The sequence below is a fragment of the Serinus canaria genome, chromosome 2, assembly GCF_022539315.1.
Source record: "Serinus canaria isolate serCan28SL12 chromosome 2, serCan2020, whole genome shotgun sequence".
NCBI lineage: Eukaryota > Metazoa > Chordata > Aves > Passeriformes > Fringillidae > Serinus > Serinus canaria.
The window spans coordinates 50,298,172-50,321,352 of record NC_066315.1 but is presented as its reverse complement, the minus strand read 5'-3'; the positions used below and the strand labels follow the sequence as shown (position 1 = coordinate 50,321,352).

Sequence of the window (23,181 nt, the reverse complement as noted above, 5' to 3'; positions counted from 1 at the left end):
AAACTCGAGATGATTTCACTAAAGAGGTAATATAAGAGCAGATCTTTATTTGAAGGTTTTCAGAGGCAGTTATGGAAAGATGTCCAGAAAAGCCCATCCCACAGAGATGAGTACATATTTATAGGTTTTAGGAAATTAGAATAATTGATAAAAAGCACCCATTAGGAGGACAAGTGTGATTCAATTTCCTCCCAGGTCAAGCCCCTTCTCTGGAGCCCCACCTTGGTACTAGCTGTATTTAGTCTATGAAATGTATCTCGAAGAGTTGTTCTTGGCCTTGGTTTACAGGAAAAACCAAGATAACACTGGAGCTTTGCACCTCTCAGGGGCTGGAGCTCTGGAATTTGTTTTGTCTTCCTGCCTAGGGAAAGGCCATGGGAAATTACTGGGAAAACTAGCTACTAGTACAATAGGCTACAGATACATGAGCAAAGAATACAGAGAACATATAAAAGAAAAACCCTAACTGGCATCATGATCACACTCAAGATGATCAGTTCCATAATTGTGTCAGGCATCGAGATCAGTCTAGCAGGCCTTTAGTTTCCTGGATCCTCCTTTTGTCCTTCTTATAGATGGGCATCACATTGTCCAGCTTCCAGTCACCTGGGGCCTCCCCAGATAGCCAGGACTGATGGTAAATGATGGAGAGCAGCTCTTCTGACAGCTTCCTCATCAGCCTAGGATGGATCCCCTCTGGTCCCATAGACTTGTGAGTATCAAAGTGGCTCAGCATATCTCTGAATCCTTTTGGATTACAGGGGATCAATTCTGCTTCCGGCTCTGTCTACCACCCTTGGGATCTGGTTGCCATGAGGATAACTGGCCTTACTGTTAAAGAATGATGCAAAGAAGGCGTTAGGTACCTCAGCCTTTTCCTCATCCTTGGTGACTATGATCGCCTCGCATTCAATAAAGAATGGTGATTTTCATTGGCCCTCCTTTTGTTGTTCATGTATTTATAAAAACATTTCTATTATCTTTTACAGCAGCGGCCAGATAAAGTTCTAGCTGAGCTTTAATCTTTCTTATTTTCTTTCTGTGATGTAACAACATTCATATACCCTTCTTGACTGCCACTTCTTCCAAAGTCACAAACCCAAGTTCCAGTGAAAACTCCATGTTCAGCCAGGCTGTTCTTCTTCCCCAGTTCATCTTTGGGCACATAGGGAGGATGTTTTCCTAAACCTTTAAGGCTTTCTTCTTAAAGTATGTCCAGCTTTCCTGGATTCCCTTCTTATTAAGAATTGTTTTCTAGGGGGCTCTCTTGAACAGGCCAAAGTCTAGTCTCCTGAAGTCCAAGGTGGAGGGTTTGTTGACCCCTTCCTTACTTCAGCAAGAATTGAATACTCCATTATGTCATGGTCACTGTGCCAAAGATGTCATCTGACCACCACATTTCCCACCAGCCCTTATTTGTAGCAGGATACCCCCCTTGCTAAGTTTTGTCAGGAAGTTGTCTTCCACACACTCGAGAATCCTTCTAGACCGCCTCCTCTCCACTGTGTTGAGTTTCCAGCAGACATCCCACAAGTTAGTCTCCCAGAAGAAGGGAGGAGTCTCCCACAAGGGCTAGCAATTGTGAAACATCAGCCAGAGGCTTACAGAATAGTTCATCCATCCATTCATCCTGGTTGGCTTATCTATAGACTCCTATCAGGATGTCTGCGTTGTTGGCCTTCCCCCTGATTCCTACCCACAGATACTCAACCATGTCAGCATCATCCTTGATAGACAGTTGAAAGACTGCTTAAGGTACAAAGTAACATCATCACCTCTTTCTCTTTGCCTCTCATAGAATCATAGAATTGTCAGGGTTGGAAGAGACCTTTAAGATCAAGTCCAGCAATCAACCCAGTACTACCACTGTAAGCCCTAAACCACTAAACAACATCAGTTTAATAAACAACACCAGTGCCAGATCCAGATAATTCTTAAACACCTCCAGGGATGGTGACTCCATCAGAGCCCTGGGCAACCTTTTCCAATGCCTGACCACCCTTTTTCTAATATCTAATCTGAATTTCATCTGTCTCAGCTTAAGGACATTTCCACTGCAGGCACAGTAGAAGAGACTGGCCCCCATCTCACTACAGCCTCCTTTCATGTAGTTTTAGAGACCAATGAGGTTCCTCCTGAGCCCCTCTTCTCAACAAACCCAGCCCCTCAGCCATTCCTCATAAGACACTTTTTCCAGACCTTTCACAAGTCTTGTTGCCCTTCCTTGAAGATACTCCAGCATTTCAAGGCCCTTTTTAAAGTGACATGCGAGAACTGAACATAGTACTTGAGATATCGCCTCACCAGTGCCAAGTACAGGAGGGTGATCCCTGTCCTGGACCTGCTGGCCACACTGTTCTTCATACAGCCAGGATGCCATTGATTTTCCTGGCCACTTGGGCACACTGCTGGCTCATATTGAGCATCCTCAGGTCCCTTTCTGCTGAACAGCTCTTGAGCCACTCTTCCCCAATCTTGTAGTGCTGCATGGGCTTGCTGGAACACAAATGCAGGATCCAGCACTTCCCTTTATTGAATCTCATGCTGCTTTCCTTAGCCCATTGATTGAGTCTGTCCGCGTCTATCTGCAGAGAGCAGATCAACCCTCCCACCCAATTTGATGTGTCCTGCAAATTTACTGAGGGTACACTCTATGCCCTCATCCAGATCACCAATAACTATTTTAAAAAGGACCAGCCCTAAAACTGAGCCCCGGAGAACACCACTATTGACTGGCCACCAACTGGATTTAGCTTCATTCACCATCTCTGGGTCTAGCTGTACAGCCAGTTTTTTACCTATCAAAGATTCCACCTTCTGAAGTACTTGTAGCCATGAATTGCAGCACTCCAGTCTTGCGAATCATCCCACTTAATTTTCATTATGGCAACTACACCATAGCTTTCCCACTCTGAGCACAATGGCTTCTAGCTTCTCTTGCTTGTTATGATGCTGTGTGCATTGGTGTAAGTGCGCTTCAGCTGGGCTATTGATTTCACCCCCAGCAGTGGTATGCTGCCCCTAGGCTCATCTCTAATGAGCCTGGTCTTATTACCTTCCACCTTCAAACCTAGTGTTCTCTGCCTTCAAACCTAGTGCTTTGATGAAGTCTGTGTGGAGCTGAGGGAGCTTGATAGCCAGCCTTCATACCCTGCACCACGCAGTACCAGCACATTGGTTTTACACCCCTAGTATTCCTGCCTTTGTCATGTGTTCACTCCACCACTCAGTTAGGGATATTGTGGAAACAATGTATTCTCATTTTAGCCAGCACATCTGATGAAATCCTGGAATGTTTTTCACAGTAATAATTGCTCTTCTAGTGGGAATTTAAATCAGCCACTTTGTTTGGCTCGGCAGCATACATAAATGGACTGTTTCCATGAGTAGTAGAGTAAAGCATGGGATACCTCAAAAAACTCAGTCTATATTGATTTTTCTATGATCAGTAGACATGTAGGTAATAGCTTTATTTTTCAGGCTTAAAATCAAAATAAATTCAGGTCTAAAATCAAGCTCCTGTATCAATACTTAGGCACATTGATGTAATTGGTTTGTAAAGCTATAAACAGAAAATACTTCCTAGAAAAGTTAGTGAGAGTTGCTTACAGCTCAGCATTTGAAAATTGGATCATATATCCTGGTTTCTAAATAAGAGCCAGGAACTGAGCTTCACCAGATAACATGTTTATAATCAGATAGCATCAATATCTAAAAACTAAAGAATTATTAGAATGACAAGCCCCCTTATTGAATTGGTTTTGTGTTACTAGCATGATCTAATTGCTAAGTCATCTCTGCGCACACTGCAGGGTTGGTGACAATTTACTGGAAATCAGTGTAGAGACTGAGGTACTGTATTCTTATTCCTGATTATTTTGCATAGCATAGGTATTCCTGCAGAAGTCCGTGGCACAGTTTATGAAATTAAAGGAATGGATCCTCAAATACCAAAGTCCAGCTCTGCCATCTTTTAAGGAACACCATCTCAACCTTTTGTAGACTGATGTGTGAGGAAGTTGTTAAATGTCTGATCTAGAGTGAATCACTGTTATTTTATCCAGTCCATAAAATGGCATGTTTTCAAGGGTACTTTTGAGAATTCTGTTTCTCTCCCTTCTCTTCAAATACTGACCTTCAGCTGTTGCTTTCCCTTTCTGTGAAAGCATAGGCAGAACTCTTACTAGAATAGTGCTGGAAACCTCTCAAACGCTTGATAGTAGAGTTTGGCTACAACCTGAAATTTCCAAGTGCTTTCCTGAATTTTGGTAGGTTGGATATTTTGAAAAGTTTTTTCCCCCCTTAATCTATTGAAAGACTTTCAGTATTTTCGGTGGACTGGAGTGGCACAGAAGATACATTTTTTTTTATGTTTCCTGTTCTCTTCTCTACTTCCAGAAACATAGGTTTGTTTAATTTTAGATAGCCATTGAAAGAAAGTGAAGCAATTTAGTAAGCCTGGTATGAAATCTTCCTCAGAGCATAGAAGTCTGATCATTAGGCTGAAGCCAGGTTCCTTCTTGTTTACCTCCTATCAGCTTTCAGTAGAGTCCACACCAGCAAGAAGGAAAAGGAGAATATCTACGTGCCCAATACCCAGCAGCTTTATGCTTAGGATGGCTTAGGATGCAGGAACAAGAGATTTATCCCTCTCCTACTTTCTCCAACATTTACCCCTTGGAAAGACCCCTTTGTGGCCTTTACCACAAAATGCAGAATTTAGTCCTTATGCTTCTCTTCAAGAGGCATAAAGGACAAAAGATACTTGCTCTGAGGCCCTGATCCACCTATGTAGACATATTCCCTTCCTGATCAGCACTAGATCTCTCTTTACTGTAGGTTTGATTGTGTACAGATATGTATATTCACTTTATATAGTGAGTGTACTTTATGGGAGGCTTTTTGGCTTACTCTCTGGAGGATGTGGGTGCCATCCATCTTTCCTAACCCCTCAGGGAGATACCTGTCACGTTACTGGACCTCCCAAGGAGCATAATCTTTTTTACTCAAAAAAGCTGCCATGCAGAATTTGAGAAAACTGTGTTTGTAAAGAAGGTTTGGTGACCTGTTGGGAACTGCTCTGGAACAATTTCCTGAAGATGCTGGGTTCTGCACAGCAGTGGAGAGAGTGCAGAGAGGAATTATGAACCCTATAAATGCTGGGGTTTGTCTCTGGTTTGCTGAACACCTCGTGATAGCAGGAAGTCTGAGAGACTCACTGAGAATGAACTTTACACTAGTTTTGTGTTTATACAGTGATGATGTGTCCTAGAAACATTGAGGTTATCCTGTCCCTGTTATTGGGCACACAAACACCTATTTTTCTTGTGGAAATGCTAAACAACTATGTGGTGGACTTGAGATAAGAGATGCAGCTGTGTTTCTCATGGCAATTTCTGCCCTAATCTGCACCACTCACCTCTCACTACTCAATTTTTCATGTATGTATTTCTTATGTAAGGAAGCTTCCTGGCCATCTCTATATATATCTAAATCTGTGAGGCACTTGGTACAATGTTAGTGGAATACAATTAAATTCATAAAACCACTGTTCAGAATTGCTCCTCTTCACTTTGGGTAACAGTAATGACAAAAATTATGAGATGCTTCCACAGTTAGTTTTATCCTACTTCCTTTTTTCAGTTGTGAATAATACATACAATCCATAGATTACCTTCTTCAACAATTTCAATTTAAAGAGCTCTATAAATCCTCAAAGCTGGTATTGTAAAGCTGCAATCACTTTAAAGATTGCCTGGAGTTAAAATTAGTGGTAATGTTGTAGTAGGCTCTGCACCATATCCAGGGAATGGACTCCTGCTCTAACAACATGCAGTGTTAAGTTAGGTACAGTTTGTGGCCCAAAGAAATTGCAGCTGAAGTAGACCATGTAAGGGCACAGTAACAATAAACAAGTAGTTTTCACAAATGCTATGATGCCTTAAAGTGTGTTTACTTTTTAATTGGTTGGGAGGAATTTAAACAGCCAGGAATTAGTTAACCTGAAAGACAGAAGTATCAAAAGGGTGGGGAAGAAAAGGCTCATGTTAGCAGAGAAGAAAATGGAGGAAATAGACTGTGAGGAGCTGGAGGCTCGAGACTCTAGAAGACATATAAAAAGGGAAGGTGGAGTAGAGTCCAGGTTGACCAGGGAAATAGTGGAAAATAGCAAAACAGTTCACAGATGTCATTAACCTGGAACTGAGCTGCTGAATCAGTTGTGCCTGCATCTGTGTGTCCTAGGAGCCTGTTGGACTGGAAATCCAGACTAGCCAGCTGCTTTGAGGTGAGAGAGCTCCCCCAAACCTGAACAGGTTTAAGATCTTCCACTCCTACACAGCTACAGATCTTGGGACTCACCATCCTTAATTTCTTTCTCCCAACCCAGTGTTGTGTAGAAACCTGGATATCTATGACAAGGAAACAGCTTGCTCTCTAGTACATGATGTGCTAGAAGAGATACATTCTCAGTGATTTTAGAAAATGAAGTATTTGTTAATTCTTTCTGAGTAACGGTAACTACAGATTTAGTAAGAAAATTCCAGGATTATTTAATAGTTGCTTAAATGTACTTACAGTATTTTATGCTTTGAGAAGTACAGATAATTTCTTTGATTGCTGTGTTCACGTTGCTAAGATTTCTGCAATTGAAACAGAGAAACTGACAGGTTAGAATTTTTTTTACAGTTTATTATTCTTTCTCATCTGAGGGTTACCAGCAGTCTTTCCTATGTGAAAATGCCACAGTGGTTTGAGGATCAATTCTGAGGACTTTTGAAACTATACCTCTAAAATGTGCCATGTTTGAGAGGGAAGCCTAGTGCCGGTTCCTGTCTCATGATTTATTCTTGTCCTTTGGTTGTGGTAGTCTTTATTAAGGGCCAAGGTAAGTTCAGTTCATTTCTAAATCCCCAAAGAATTTCACTTTTGAGATTCTGAGAAAGCAAAAGGTAGGGAAGAAAACTGAAAGAGCAAAGTAAATAGCCTGGATCAGCTGGCCACCTTCCACCTTTTTTCTTTTGAAACACAGTACAACCTACAGCACAGTTTGATATCTGTTATCAAACTGATGCCTTAAAGAACTTAGAAATAAAACAACACACTTTCAAGACAATATTACTATAGGAGGCAATATAAAGGCCGATCTTCATTGGAGGCCTCCAGGAGCAAATATAGAAAATGCCCACCCCCGCACAGGGTAAAAAGAGTTTTATAAGTTTAGCAAATCAGCATAACTAACAAAAATCTCCTATTAGAGACAGAAGTGGTAAGGTCGTTCCCACCTGGTTCAACTCTTTTCTAAATCCCCCCCACACTTAGATAGGAACTAAACTTTTTTTTTATGAAAATGTGTCTTGAAGAGCTGGTTTCAACCTTGGGTCCTAGAAAGAACCAAGATAGGCTAGGGGCCCTGGATCCCCCAGCTTGGAGCCTCTGGAATGTATTTTGTCCTTTTGCCTATTAGGGAAAGGTACTGGAGCTAGCTAGGAACTATATAACTATACAACAATAGAGCTATGAATATATTTTAAGGAAATATAAAAGCAAAAAGGCAAAATTCATTTTGACATCACAACAATTAACTTTATAAACATCCACTCCTTTTTGGTGAGCTCACACAGCATAGAAAAAGGAGAACAAACTGCCTGCTTAGTCAAGAACCTTCCTGAAAAGCAAAGGACAAGAAGTGTCTATGCCCTCTGGGCTTAAGATTTAAGTCTTTTTTCATCCTGATACAGTTGGGCAGAACTCTTAAAAAATGCACTAACTCAGTATGGTTGGCATTTTTTTGCCTTCTTGGTCTCTCCAACCCAATCTGTCCATTATGCGTATCCTGCACAGATTTTCCCTGTCCTTGTGTTTATGATTGAAATATATTACTTTGGTAATAACTGTCATGAAGCCTGTAGAAATGAACATTCATTTAAAAGGAAGAGATAAGTGGATTGTCAGGTTTCCCAGCTGAACAGTGTTGGCAACATTCATATTGGGTATTTGAATATTTGGTAGGCTGAAGAGCATTACACCTCTGAAAGAATGAGTCTTCCAGCCTGAAAAGTCTAGCCCTATGTTTAGAAAGGTATTGGTCTGTGGTCTAAATGGCAGGGGAAAGTAACAGTGATCTAAATGGCATCTTGGTTTCTTCGATACCAGAAGCATGTTCCTGTTCTCTTCTTTCACTTTCTGGTGGCTGTCCTGTTTAGCCATGGTAAACTACTGCCACTTAAGTAGTATGCCCATATGTTGTCCCTTCATAGTTCCTAGCTTTATCAATCTGTTACATCTCCTCAGTATTACCAGAGTTCACAAAGTTGACAATGGTTCCATTATTTGAGACTGTCACTGATACATAACAGTCTTTGTAATTTTCTACTGCTTTCATGATGGCAGAAATGTTTCCTGCCATATATCAAATCTAGGGAAAATGTTTGCTGTATGATTTCCTTATTTGCAATCCTTAGGACTGAAGATAGTTTCATAAATACTTCATATTCTGTTTCATGTTTTATCTACATAGCTAGGGAAGACAAGACTGCCAGAAATATGGTATTAGGAGTTACTCTTGTCAGATGAGAAGGGAGAATGGATTGAGGAAAACCTCTAAGAGAGAGTCTGGATGAAACTTCTTGTTCAGTTAGAAGATAATAAAACCAGTTCTGACAAAGATAAGATTTGCCTCAACTTGAATTTCTTTAACACTCACACCATATATCCCTGTATCACAGAGTTTGGTCTTGTTTTTATTTCACTCAAGCATATTCCTTCTTTGAATTTTGATCGTACACTTTTCATGTTTTAACAGTTCTTTCCTCTGTTTTTCACAGACTGTTTTTGAGAGGAACTGTCAATCTGATGACTGTGCTGCTGATTTGAAACTTCAGGGTAAATTATTGCTATCTAGGTGAGTAGGTGAACTTTTATTTTCTTTCTTGCACGGTAGTATGCCATTCATTTTATGTGGAATGGCATTGGAAAGTCAAAATACAAACAGAGATGTTTTGATCCCGACTAGAAAGATGGTGACAGTGATGTCACCTTTAGTGCAAAAGGTCTTGAGATGTTCACAGAATCTAAATTCTTGTGGTGGTAGGCTCTGGTCACATAAAGTGCAAGACACCTTCATCTTAACAGTCACAATGGACAAAAATAGAGAAACTAAATAGAATAGCAGAGAAAGACAAAGAAAGTAAAGATGTATGCTCAAATCAAGTACCAATGTGGAACACGTAATTTTTCAAAAAGAATAAAATACTGTTCGTGACATGGTTGGAGTAAAACTGCCTGCAGAAAAGTAGTTTGTTCTGTCACATGTAAGGTTTCAAAAAACCTCTCTGAACATGGCAAATTATCTTCAAAATACTGTTTTCTGTTTCTCAACTTGCAATTTTGCAAACTCTTCTAAATACTTCTCCTTTTAAATTCCTCTTGTTGCAACCTGGGGATGAGTGTCTGCTTTCAGTTTCTTCTGGGATAATAAAACTCATCAAATAGATCAGAGTTGAAGTTTATGTTCTGTCTCTTGTGACTGGTGTTATGAGTAAGATGTGGTGGTTGGCTCATGCAAATGAGCTGGAGTTATTGAGTGTGGTGGGGAGAGGTTCTGTTGGGGTTGATGATTCTTTCGACATATATGTTTGTTGTTCCAGTGTGGTTTTGAACCGTTTTGTGTTCTCCCTTCAGTCCTCCTCACCCTGTGAGGTGGCTGACTGGCAGCTCTAGCTGACAGGACTGTCGAGGCATGCGGGGGAGGGCATGTGCTTGCCCCTCGCGGGAGATGGCAGGGCGTGGGGGACCCTTGTTGCTGGCAGGCCTGGCAGGGAGTATCACACCACCAATCAAGATGCAAGAAGAGCTTCACCAATGAACGGCATGGAAGGATGTACAAGGACTGCTCATAAATATTAATGAAGCTGATGCAATCTTAAGCAAATAAAAGGCGGAGATGCTGCTTTGTAAGCCCAGCCTCTGGTGAGCAAGAGTCTAGCTATGCTCCCTGTGCTGTTCTCCCCTTTGCTTTTTAATTTTAGCGGGTTCTAATTAAATTTTCTTTACTCATTCCCACTTGAGGTCTGAGTCATTTATAATACTGGTGATCCTAGGAAAAAGCCTATTGTTTTGCCTGGATGTGTACTCAATTTGGGGATAAATCAGACTAAATGTGGCATTACATGACTTCTGTTTCCTTTTTTTCTCCCAGTATTTTTAGAGATAGAAATGCTGATGAGAGTTATTTAGTTGTGTTCCAGAGATTTTGCTATTTGATGGCAAATTTGTGAAGTGCTTTGCTTTCAGGTCAGGAGAGTGAAAGATAAAAAAGGAAGCAACGCAAAAAAACAACAAAAATAGAAGTAATAATAGTTACAGACATGTTTTATATAGATCTACAGCACGCAGTAGCAGCACTTGAAGACAAAACTGAACCACAGTCAAGTCTGAGAAGTTATCAACTTTTCCAGGCAGGATTGAAATCCACATGAATGTTTTGGGGGATTGGCTGGTAGCAGGTTAGGTTACAGAGTACAAAGTCCAAGGTTTGACTGCAGTTAGTCTGGATATTTGACTCAACTTTTGTGTTAAGCAAAATCTGTTGAGAGCTAGATAGGTGTCTGTGTGGATTAGTGAAGAATTTTGTCCCACAGTTGAGGAATAAATAGCAAGGGACAAATCTTAAAACTTGTCAGTGTATGATTACAGTAAAAGCTGCAGTTGGGATTGGACCATTAGGCTGTTTATTTTTACAGCTGTTATTTATGTTATCTTGGCAATTTATAAGTCCTACCTGTCATAAGAGCTTAGGATATTCAAATACAGTTTCTACATTTGTATAGCAGAATATTCAACAAATGCTCTCAAATTTGCTTTACTCAGTGACAACCTGAAGTCCTTTTTGAAAGAAACAGGATGTTGTCAAATCTCTGCACAGTAGGGGCTTTCTTTAGCCCTTTAGCTAAAGGGTTCTGTAAGCTTCAGTTATTAAGAAATAGCACAATGAATATGTCTTGCAAAACCAGATTCTTGTTATAATTGCATATAAAATTACCAAGAAACATGCTATGGATTCTGATTTTAAACAAGTGCTGTGTTGAATTTTTCCAGCCCCACGGGGTTCACGCCAAATAATCCTATCACAATTTTTCAACATTATTCTTGATTATGGTGTGTGCAGAGAGCAATTTTTTTTTAAGAGCAAAAAAACAAGATTTATATATTACTATCTGCACAAAACATTTGACTTCACTGTTAGCAAGGTTATGTTAATACCTTTGTCGAGATAATCACCTAAATTTGGTGGACTTATTCTCAGAAAGAATGCAATTAATGCTGCACTGATACACTGAATTGAACTAAACAGGATGTTTATAGGAAGGCAGGGGTAAGTTCTGTCTCTCAGGTCTGCTGCAGCTTTTTGAAAATGTCACTGGACCTGTGGATAGGGTTGTTTGGTTAAGATCATCTACTTTGGCTGGAAAAAGATTTTCTCACCAAGAAAATAAGTTGCCCAGATCTGAGAGGAATGGTGCCCTGAGTACTACTACCTAATTAAAAGATAGTCAACAGAGAAAAGGTATAAAGAGTTGGTTTTGATGGTGGAGAAAGCTGTGGAAGTGCTAGTGGTATTCAGCATATTCACAAATTATATGGGAAATAATCTGCTAGAACTGAAGAGCAAGATGATAATGTTTGCTAATGCTATTAAACTATTCAGAGCAATGAAAGTAACAAGCGAGAGGTATGCTTTCATGAAGTGTATGATTAATCTGTGGATTTTACTGTTTGGGATACTGTAAATGCTGAGACTGTATATAGTAGTGAAATGGCAAATATAAATTCTGAAAGCTGCAGAAATATATCAGCAAAATGCTACTCTGTACTTGTCTTGTTCTTCCATCGTCGTCTTGCTTTTAGACATAGTTGGATACAGCGCTCTCTGCTACATAAACCGGCTCTCCTTACACAGTTTTCTTAAATTTGTAGCATGTTAGAGCCAAAAGCTGTTAAGAGTTCAAACTATACCTTGCTGTATATGGCAAGGTATAGTTTTGTTCATCACTATATATGCTTTCAAATGTGTGCTGGTTACAGCATATATGTGCATAGGAAGTTAGCTCAGATTACATTATGATCAAGAGAATTTTTTGCATTCTTGTGAGCTCAGGAACTGCACAAGCTACTGTGAGACAGAGTTCATCCATGATGCATTTGAGTCATTAGAATTACCCAGTTAAAAGACAGCATCCAGCTCTGAAGATATGAAACCCCAGCCTGTAACTAAGCACTCTACAGACACTCCCTCACTCTTCCACCCGAGGGATTGGGGTAGAAAATCATAAGGGTAGAAGCTAGAAAACCTGTGGTTTAAGATAAAGACAGTTTCTTACAGGAAACGAAATCTCTGCACACAAAGAAAACTAAGGAATTAAGTCACTGCTCCCCATGGGCAGGCAGGTGTTCAGCCATATCCAGTGGAGCAGGGCCATGACACATAACATTGACTTGGGAAGACAAATGCTGTCACTCCAAATATCTCCTCTTCCTCCTTCTTCCCCTCACTTTATATACTGAGCATAGTGTTATATGGCATCATCAGATGTGGTCACCTGCCCTACCTGTGTGTCCTCGCAACCTCCCATGCCACCCCTTGCTTCCTTGCCAGCACGACAGTATGAAAAGCAGAAAAGGCCTTGGCTCTATAGAAGTCTGGTTCAGCAGTAACAAAAATATCTCTGTATTATTAACCCTGTGTTCTGCACAAATAAAAACATATATAAATATAAATAAATAGTGCTGCTGGGCAAGCTGAAACCCTTCACTGTGAATTTATAGAAGAGGACAGGATAGGATTGTTTGGAAACATGGGATGATAAAAAAATGTTAAAGCTTTCTAATTTTATCTGGAAGTTTTTGCAAAGATATAGGAAGCTAGAGATGGGATGTGTTCTTCTTTTGAATGTTTCTGTTACAGTGAAAGGAGTCCTTGGTGACTTGGGTTGAAGACGAGGGTTACATGCTGTATTGGATTGAAGAAGAGTTAAGATGCATTTATTCTGGAAAGAAAAAAGGTTTGTTTTCAGTTAACAGTTAAATCTCTTTAAGGCATGTGCACCTTCATTAGCATCAGTTTGCATGCAAACCCATCCCAGCTTCTTTACGGACAAAGGAGCCAGCAATCTTGTTGCTTGTGAGAGATGGTAAGCCAGGTAAAGGTCATGGACTGTGGCTTGGTCAGTTCAGACTTGGAAAAACTTCTTGTGTGGGGAGTTCATGCTGCTCAGAATTAAGATGTGGTCAAATGGCGTGCTCTGCCATCCTGTCTTTTAGGACTAGTTTGGATAAGGTCCCTGCTGACCTCATTTGTTGCTGTGTTGAGTCATGTGTTGAGGAGGATCAGAATGGATTTTCTGACCTTTAGAAATCCCAACCATCTTTCTTTAGTGTTCTGACTTTTGTTGAGGTAAATCCTCTCTGTAACATAAGCAAAAGTGCTTCAACAAAATCAGCCTTTCTTCAACATGGAAACATCTGAGTAGGGATGGTTATGGGCCTGCTCCAGCATTGTGGCTGGAAACTTGCTGGTGGGACTCCATGCCTCTCACTGATGCCACCTCTGCCAGCAAGAACATGCAGCTTCACAAGAGGGGAAGACTGGACCTGGCAAAGCAAACTGTGAGGATTGAACTCTCTGTGGCAGATGTTATGAGCCAGCATGTAGGAACAGCTACAATGGTGTGTGCTAGTATTGCTACAAATGCTCTTTCTAGTTGTTGGCCTGGATTTTCTCATAGGGGTATGAGTGTTGCTAGCCTGAAACTACAGATGGCAATTAAGAATAAGGAAAAAGTAGCCGTCGAGTATGCTGGGGACTTGGTGAAGGCAACGATAGGAGAAACTGAAGGAGCAGAAGAGAAGCATCTCATCTTTCCAGTCATGACTGTTCTCAAATCAATTTTTCTTAAAGAATAAATAAATGAAGTTTTGGCAGCATGGCACAGAAACATGAATCATTGCTTCCACTTAAACACCTTTCCAGTGTTGAGTCTTGCAGCTGCCATAGGAGATGGCAAAATCTGGCCTTATCCATGCAGTTATACCCTGTGGATAGAGGTATTAGTGATTTCTAAAGGAAGAGACTTAAAAGCGTCTTAATGTAAAGAATATATGTATGTATTCTGTATGGGTAACTTTAATGACACAACCTGAAACCGTAAGAGAAATAGGAATAGAATATCTTGCAGTAAACTTTGGCTTTTTTGACCATAACTTGGTCCAGGTTTCCTTTCTAGCAATTCACTACAGAAAAACAAAATGTCATGTTAATTATTATTGTCAATTTTTTTTGATCTTAAAAACATAGTTATTTCCTATCATTTGACTTTAATACCTCCTTCTGTTCTCATAGCACAATAAATGTCTTTTCTATCATGTTTCTGCAACAACTAGCACATTTTTATTGATCCTCTTGTAGGTGCTTATTTAGAAGCTGAGCTGTGTCTGTTTCCTCAAGATATGCTGAGGTGAACTCTGAAGTAGGTGTTTCCCAGAGGTTTATATCTCCCTAGCCATTAAAATCTTGTATCCGTTAATTTGGTACTTTATGTGGGAGAATAGCTCTCTGGTCTTTTAAGAAGAACCTGAAATTGCTGAGGGAGGTGTTGTCTGACATTCCAATGCAGTTTCAGCTCCTGACCTGATGCCTATCCATCTGACTGGCTCTGCAAAGGCCAGTTATCAAGCCTTTTTAGTATGTAATAGGAACCAGGTGAAAAGTGCTAAGACATTTGAGGAACAGTGAGGGTGTTTGAAAAAACGGACTTTCTTCCAGCCATAACAAACAAGCTAGCTAAAAAGACCGGAGCAGAATGAGTGGTTGCTTCCATGTGAGATACAGCTAAGAATAAAATCCTGTATGGCTGTGTATATGCACTGACAACCTGTGTGTTGCAATGAACAGAGCAGCTTTACCAAAACCAAACAGTACAAGAAGAAAGAAAGATGATGTTGATAGCTGCTGTGTTCCAGCATAAGCTGTGTGTATGATTAGTAAATCAAATTGTAAGCACAGGACTATGAACCCCCTTGGATAGAAAATACTGCAAGAAATTGCTATTCCTAAGAAGGTTCCAAGAGGAAGTCTGTCTTTCATACATTTATTTGACATGAGGCTACTTTTATCCATCATTAGAATAAAACTGCTTATCCATCCGAGTGCTTCTGACTGATGTTTGGCTATTAGGAGGTAGTAGCTTGGTTTTATGTTGGTTCAGAGCATCTTCAAAGGCCACCATTCATTAGGCGTATATTTATGTTCTGCTCCTACAGACTGGCTTGAGTTGGTTCTGTATATACTGCTTAAAATTGGGGTTTTTTTTTGAAATGTTCATTGGCAGCGAAAGTCATAGAAAGCCAAAGCAGTGACAAGTGCATTTTGCAGAAATTTAAAAGTTTTTCCAAATTATGAGTTTAATTGAGTTGAAGTGAACACTTTCAAAAGTTCTCTTATAAAATGGGATTTTTGAGAAATATCCTTTTCCAATTGAAAGGTCAAGTTTGTGGATTGAGCTGTTTTCCTTCCATTTGTTCCTCTAAAATTAGCTGGAGACCAGACAAAATTCCAGTCTGTCAAAAACTTCCTCAATTAAAATGTTTCCATTTTAATGAAATAATTATTTATGAAGAAAAAGTATTTTCCAGTATTATCTGGTCAGTTCCTCAGAAGATTGGTTTTGCCTTTTTTCCATATATATTCCTTCTCTGACTTACTAGAGAATTAACATTTTTATGTCAACAATTTTAAATGTATTTTATTTTATTAATTATATTTTTTATTTCTGTGACATCTTTTGTCCTATGCATGGCTCTGTATATGATAAGCAGGTAAATGATTTAATGTGATGTTTTACGATGTAATGTTGAAGTATTTAACCTAAGCCTCTCTGAAAAGGCTAAGGAGAGTGTGCATGACTTCCAGACTTCCAGACTTTGAGCTTACAACTCTATTAAAGTTTATAAGCATATTATTTGTATTATTGAAGAGTGAGTAATTTCATGTGACAGCTATAGCTGGTCTATAGCTGCATAGATAAATTGGCATAACAGACACCAACTCAGCCTAGTTCATTAGATAATGGAAGTAAACAAGTCTCTGGATGTGTTACTGATAGGCCAGATTCAAGTTCAAACAGGGGACCTCAGCCAATCCTGTTGAATCATGAATGCACCCATATAATTGGCCAGTGAGCTGGGCAGAGTTAATACCCTTACCCAATCTTAGATGTAAGAGTGGGAAATTCAAAGCCCCTATGAAAGAGGGTGCCCTTCAATAAATGTTGGCTCTTGCTGGATAAACCCGGTATGTCTTGTCACTTGTCTGTCTCTTAAACTGCAACAATTTCGCATAGGAGCTATCTATGGAACTGCAAAACTGACTGTTTGCAAGTGCTGTGTATAGATTCAGGGATGAATATGCTTGTGGACCTATTAAAATCCTCAGAAGGACTCCCTCTGGTTCAGTAGGCACATTATCACATAATAGGTACCTGATTTGAAAAATGAGCTGCAGAAGTTTCATATTGACTTGTCAAATTATTACAGAACCTGAACTGAAAGAATCTGGAAATCATAGATAAAAATATGTTGTGACAGCCTTGTCCAATTTGCTTTTCACCAGCACAAGGTGTAACGGCATAGAAGATGAGTTAGTGTTGTAACAGTGCAGAAAATCAGTGTGTTCTGAAGGAAGGAGCAATAACATAAAATTTTGATCAGAAAGTTAGAAGTTTTTTGAGTGTATCTCATTAATATAGTGACATTTGCTAAAAAAGCTAGTAAAGGTTTTCACTGATCATAGATTTTTATAAAACCATGAAAAAAGGTTGCAGGCCTGTGGTTTAATGTGGGAAGCAAAGCTCTTTGATAAATTTAACCAGGCTCACACCTCAGTACTTAGCCTCCTTTGATCATATAATGGAAATTTGTTTCTAGAGAAGCATGTTTCATAGTATGCCCATTGAGGTTTTATGTCCCTCAAGTGCATCTTAACAAAACAGTCATGATGAGGAAACACGATATCATTTTTTGTGGGTCTTAATTATATGCTCTGGTAGTATCTGGTTTCCCCTTTCTCTTCATTCATAGCAGAAGAAGAATTTATTTTATTTTTTGTTGAATAAAGACTTCTTTTAGCAATGTTTCTGATGTTCTGTTATCCTTAGACAATCTACCCTAATTAGCAGAGCTGCTCAGATAAAACTCATATCTGCTTTACAAAACCAACCAAATTGAAATTAGCGAATGTTATGGTTTAGCACTGCTAGTGCTGCAGAAGTGGTCTTGACCGTCAAGGCCATGTGTGTATAAAGCTGTGTACACCAGTATGGATAGTCCCAACTCTCAGAGCACAAATACACAGCCATGACTGCAGTTGTGTGCTGCCTACTGGTTATCTGGTAGTACCCATTGCTGTCCTAGCTCATACTCTTTTAAACTACCAAAAATGTTCTAAGGAGAAAAAAAATGATGAAACATTGGAGAAATGGATACAAGTAGATTGCTTCCTTTTTTCTCAAAAAATCATACTAAGTCTTGTGCTGTAATTTAAGTGCTTTCATAAGTTATAGCATAGTTTAATGTTATTTAAAGTGATTTGCTGCACAGTGAAGGGTGCAATGAAAAACTACTTACTACCATTTCATGTGTGTTTGTAATTCTGTTTGTAATTTAGCTTTTTTGGTGAAGATATGAAGCAGAATTCCAATTTCTAATTTATTTATCTTCTATTTATCTTTTACCTACCAACAGTTGTTAGTGTATTGAATGCTGAGTTTGTGAGGCATATGGAAAACTCTGTTGTAACTCATCTGGGGTTGGATTTGCAGTTTCCTGAAAGGTCAGAGCTCATAATTAATCAGGATGTAGTGCAAATTGCAGTGGGAGCATAATCTCAAAGCATGTTTTCCTTTGTTGAGGAATGAATGGGAATGAAGAAACGGTGTCTCGGTTGCCATCTGGTTTGTTGTGCTCATAACTTCATAAATCTCTCCTAGAATAAATTAACACAGGTTGATAGTGGTGGACAGTACTCTTCCGTTTGAAAATAGAGTGATGGAACCCATATGGATGATAACAGAACTATCAAGTGATGAGTGTTAACAAACCAGAGTAGTTCACATGTTTAGTACATGAATACAAATTCCCAGTCTATTTTCTAGTAACAGGTCACTGATGATAAGTAAAGGATATTGTACAAACCAGTCTTGTCCCTTATTAAACACTGGTTTTGTTTTGGTAGGATTTTGTTGTTTGTTACTTTAAACTAGAATCTAAAGAGATGTTCTTTCACATAATTTGAATTCATTACTGGGCTACTGTGTAACCTGGCCCTCCTTGTGAACATCTCATTATTTTATGGACCTCAAATAGTTAAAGTCACTGTTGCTCTACCAACCAAAGCATGAAGCTAATAAAAAAAAGTTTAACTTCAGGAAGCACTGTCATATATCAGCTGACTCAAGAGGTAGAAACTCCTGATAATATACAGACCACAATGAGAAGCAGATGCACTTCCATTTTGCATTTGTAATATACATTGTGACTGGTACAGATGTACATATATACATGTGTACGTATATGTATATATACGTACGTATCTATATATCTCATCTTTTGTGATGCAGCTACATGAACTTTTTCTGTATTACATCTTAAAATTGCAAAATCTGGTAACCCTGAGGTTCTTCATAGTTCCAGGTAAATGCTCTTGCTGGTTTTGTGTGAGCTGTAGAGGAAATGTGCTGATATGACATGCTTATAATGTTTGACATTTAGACATAGCTTACTCTTGGAGTGTAACACCTGCTATTGCAAAACAAATTGCCTTAAGTAACAAAGCTGTACTGTTTGTAATGTTTTCTCTCTGTTTAACTGCCTTTTTCTGACCTCTGAAACGCATTACTGCATAGGGCACTGGTCTTCTCTCATCAGTGCTTAGCTGAATATGGTTCTTAAATTGCATATTGCACCCCAGCATCTCAGGAGCAGGACAAGCAATTGAAGCTATCTAATCGCAGGAAATCTATGCCTGAAGGCATAATTTTTATGTTAAACACATAGGTTTACTTGATGACTTCATTAATTATCTAATTTTTAGAAACAGTGTGGTATAAAGTGCTATTAGTTCAGCTTCAGATTTCAGACCTATGATCAACAATCATGTACTTCAACAGAGCTTTTCAAACATTTTAACAAATAAGGACAATATAGAGGTTTTTTTTCATGTCAGGCTGATGTGTGCCACTTCACTTAAGTGCTTGATACCATATATCTGTTTTGTTTGGATTGCAACCTTAGGATGCTGTCTTTCACACACATGAGGGGACAAATTTGTCCCAGAGGCACAGTAACATTGATTTCAAAAGATGGTAGTTGGTATATGTGAATGCAAGGGTGAAAGATTAGATTAGATTAGATTAGATTAGATTAGATTAGATTAGATTAGATTAGATTAGATTAGATTAGATTAGATTAGATTAGAGCTTCTGTAGATGTTGCTTCTTGGTTTCATGTCACAGTTTCATAAACTAGAGCAACTTGATTCAAGTCGAAAGCTGCTCCTTGGACTAAACATTGTGTGGAAACAGAGGCGGCTCTTTCCCTGTCGATTCTTCAGTTTTGTTTATAAAGAGTTGTGAACATCTAGGAGTAGTTGAAATTACTGATAATAGTAAAGGGGTACCAGATTTCTGTAGAGCATGACAAAAAGTATTTTTATATGGGTGTTGTGCCCTGTCCATTTTATTACGGAGTTTGAAGGCACACATGGCTGGGATTTATATCTGTTTTGTACTTAAAGGGAAGAAACTACACTTGGGGAAAAGAGGACAATTTCCAGAGAAGTGTTGAATATATAGTAACCAGCCATAATTAGGAATTACTTTTTTGTCTATACCATGTTATACCATGTGATGTGTGTCTTCCCCCACCTCCAATTCTCCTGCCCTCTCACCTCTTGTTTACTACTCAAATACATTCATTTTAAACATTCAAGCATAGGAAAGATGGAAAAGGTAAGCTTCTGTGCCATATTCCTGAATTGTAATATATATGGGAACTGAAGCACTAGTGACAGCAGCCCTATGCTGGAAAGGTGGTGGCACGAGCAGTTCTATGGCCATGGCTCTTGGCTCACCACAGTAAGCAGGTTTTTTTCATATGGGACATTTAGATAAGGGGAAACACTGGAACACTGTTACTTGGTCTCCAATAAGAGCAGTATTGTTATGGTACTACACTTAACCTGTGCTCTTCTGACGCAGAACCTTGGCTGACCACTCCTTGGAATTAGCAATTATATTTTTTCTATCACCTCATGTTATGTACTACTCAGAGCATGCTGAAAGGTGTCTGCTTTAGAGCTAGATTGATAAATACAGGGAAAGATCATGAATGAAATGATCTGATGGCCTCAGTGCTAGTTTGCCATAGCTCTCTTAATGTACCTCAGATAGGCTCTGGTCATCAGCTGTGTGAAGTGTCTTTGTGCCTTTGTTGGTATAGACTTCAGCATGAGAAGGGAAGGTAGAAGTTGCAGATATAAACTAGTTGCAGAATATGCTATGGTATCTTGAACATTTGGCCCAGTTCTGAATCTAAATTGGCTATGAACTTACCAGAGAAAATTGCAATACAATTCTTTTGAATGCTCGTGATGAGAAGACAGTGTAACCAAGCAGTGTAAAATCCAATAGCTTTGCTACCTGGGGTGTTTAAATTTTAAGAAAGGTATTCAGGGTTGGTGTAAAAAGAGTCTATGGAGACAAAATTAATATATAATTATCCTAGTAACTACAAAGACCAGCTGCAGTGCTGGTTGGTGAAGGTAGAAATCTGTTTGGATGTGTCACAGCAACACTGTTTACACCTTTTATTGATTTAAAAGCAAAAGGTGGGGTTCTTTAATTTCATCTGATGGAGGTGGAGGACAGATTTGACTTGTTTGAAACATTTTTACCCATTTGCAGTCTAATTGACTACAGTTGTAACTTCCACTGTCTATTGAGCAGTAATGGTGATTTATCTATGTAGTTGCTGATTTGCTATAAGGAAAGAAAGGTTACCAATACAAAAGGGAAAGTCAGTGACCCAGATAATAGGGTAAGTGGGACCCTGCCACATTCTTTGCCCTAGGTATGATCTGCACTGACTGAGAGTAAGTGCTGAATGTCTTCTCACTTTTTAAAAAAATTCACCCTGTTGAAATAGTGAAATGAAATATGAAATAGAGAAAATGTCTCTGCACACCATTTGGAATGCAGATTATGCGTCCACTGACCCATGTTAATAAAAAGCAGCATCTTGTGGGTGGAGAAATGAAGATTGCAGATCTTTTCAGTTTGTCTTTCTCAGATGGTCTTTCTTCCCTCATTGACCATAATGCAATTATGTGGTGTGGACATTGACAATTAGAGCATTAAAGCATGGAAAAAAGGTATTTGTTTATCCTGGAATTTGCTTTCCTTTTCTTAATCACTTAAGACATAAATTAAATATCTATTTACATTTGATGTGCTCTACCATTGTCAGTGAATTTAAAGCTATGGCAGAAATTTGGAGCCTGATTTTTAGAATTGTTTGTTACTTGCAAGTTTGATTCATGTGAATGAAAGCTGGAAGTACTTAGTTCTTAATGGAAGGGGCTTTTTTTTCCATGCAAACATTGATAACTTGACATTCTTCAGGCATCTGTATGCATGTGTGTACAAATATGTTTGCTTATATATAATAAATACATACATCTACAGTCTGCCCAGAACTTTTACTCAGTTAATTTTTTGGGTGTAGTACCTAATATAACAAGGTGGTGGTATTCTGTCCAAGTAACTGTTTATTTCTTGATATTTTATGACTTTTTTCTTTCTTTCCTTTTTTTTTTCCTTTTTGAGTCTTTTTTGTTTGGTTGGTTTTGTTTTGATTTTTGTTCTGTTTCTTGTGGATTTTTTGTTTGGTTTGTTTTTTCTTTGGGTTTTGTTTGTTTGTTTGCTTGTTTTAGCCTTCTTCCTTTATGTGAGCAAGGTTACAAGGATCATGTTGAGAATATAAACAAAAAGTTATTGCTTTATTGGATTTCCTAAATTGTTTGACAAACCTTGTTAAGATGAAGAGGTGGCTTTCATTTATTTTCTTGTTTCTGAAGGGTGACAACAAATTCTTTAGTTGACATATTTTGACTTGGCAGCTAGGGTGCTTAATGTGCGGCAGGTGCTGGAGGAGGATGGCACCAGGCTGGCAACAGACCTGTTCCAGCGCCACAGCAGGCTTCTGCACTCGTGACATTACTCTCATACGGCCAAGAGGTCTTGGAAGCTCCCCTGTAAATGGGAGCTCACTGCAAGTGAACCTGATGCATTCAGATCTACAAAAATTCAATGACTCAGAAAGCTGCTCTTTTAAAATAGGACTTACAGCATCATCTTACGGGACTTACAGGCTTTCAGAGGGTGAACTGAACTCACCTGCCAGCCTCAAATCAATGAGATTTTTTCGACTTTATTAGTGTGTGAATTTTGTATAGAAGCATCTACAGAGTGCTTTTAAAAGTGGGTTTTCATTCTTTGTTGAGATAAATGTCTCTGTTGAGATAATTTTTATATGATTGACTTGGTACAACAAAGTGGTAGCTTTAGAAAGCTGGGACCAGTGGAAGAAAATACCACTGGTATTAATTTTTGAATTATTTTTTGTGGGGTCAGTTTAAAGTATGATTTTATTATGAGAATTTTTAGTTATTCATTAGGAAGGAGAGTATTCTCAATTGTCTTCACTTTATGTTAAATCTCAAAGTTCTGCTACTACCAGTTCAGAGAACATTCTGTAGTGTACATTGCGTTTAATATCAACTCTACATAATATAAAGAGCTTGTAATGTTCCTTTGCTTACTGGAGCAATACTTCCAGATTCTGCTAATGAATGTAACAGATGCTGATTAAGTTTTGAAGTGATTGCAAGAAGTGAGATTATCAAGTTTGCAAGAAATAATTCACAGTATTAAATGGTTGGGTTTTTTGTTTGGTTTGTTTTTTTGGTGGTTTTTTTTTTTTTTGCTTACAAGCATGCACTTTTGATTATTAGAAAATCCCAGCAGATAGTTTAGCTTAATAATTTGTTTGTTTGTCAACAGTAAATGTTGA

General features: G+C 38.8%; 1 protein-coding gene across 1 annotated transcript in view; it reads left to right on the top strand.

Annotated features, from left to right (window-relative positions):
- ITGA9 (integrin subunit alpha 9) overlaps window positions 1-23,181 on the top strand; it is a 236,973-nt gene that overhangs the window by 120,462 nt on the left and 93,330 nt on the right. The window contains exon 17 of the mRNA XM_030233983.2: window positions 8,826-8,902. Within this exon, the coding sequence (XP_030089843.1) occupies window positions 8,826-8,902 (77 nt within the window). The remainder of the gene's footprint in view (window positions 1-8,825; window positions 8,903-23,181) is intronic.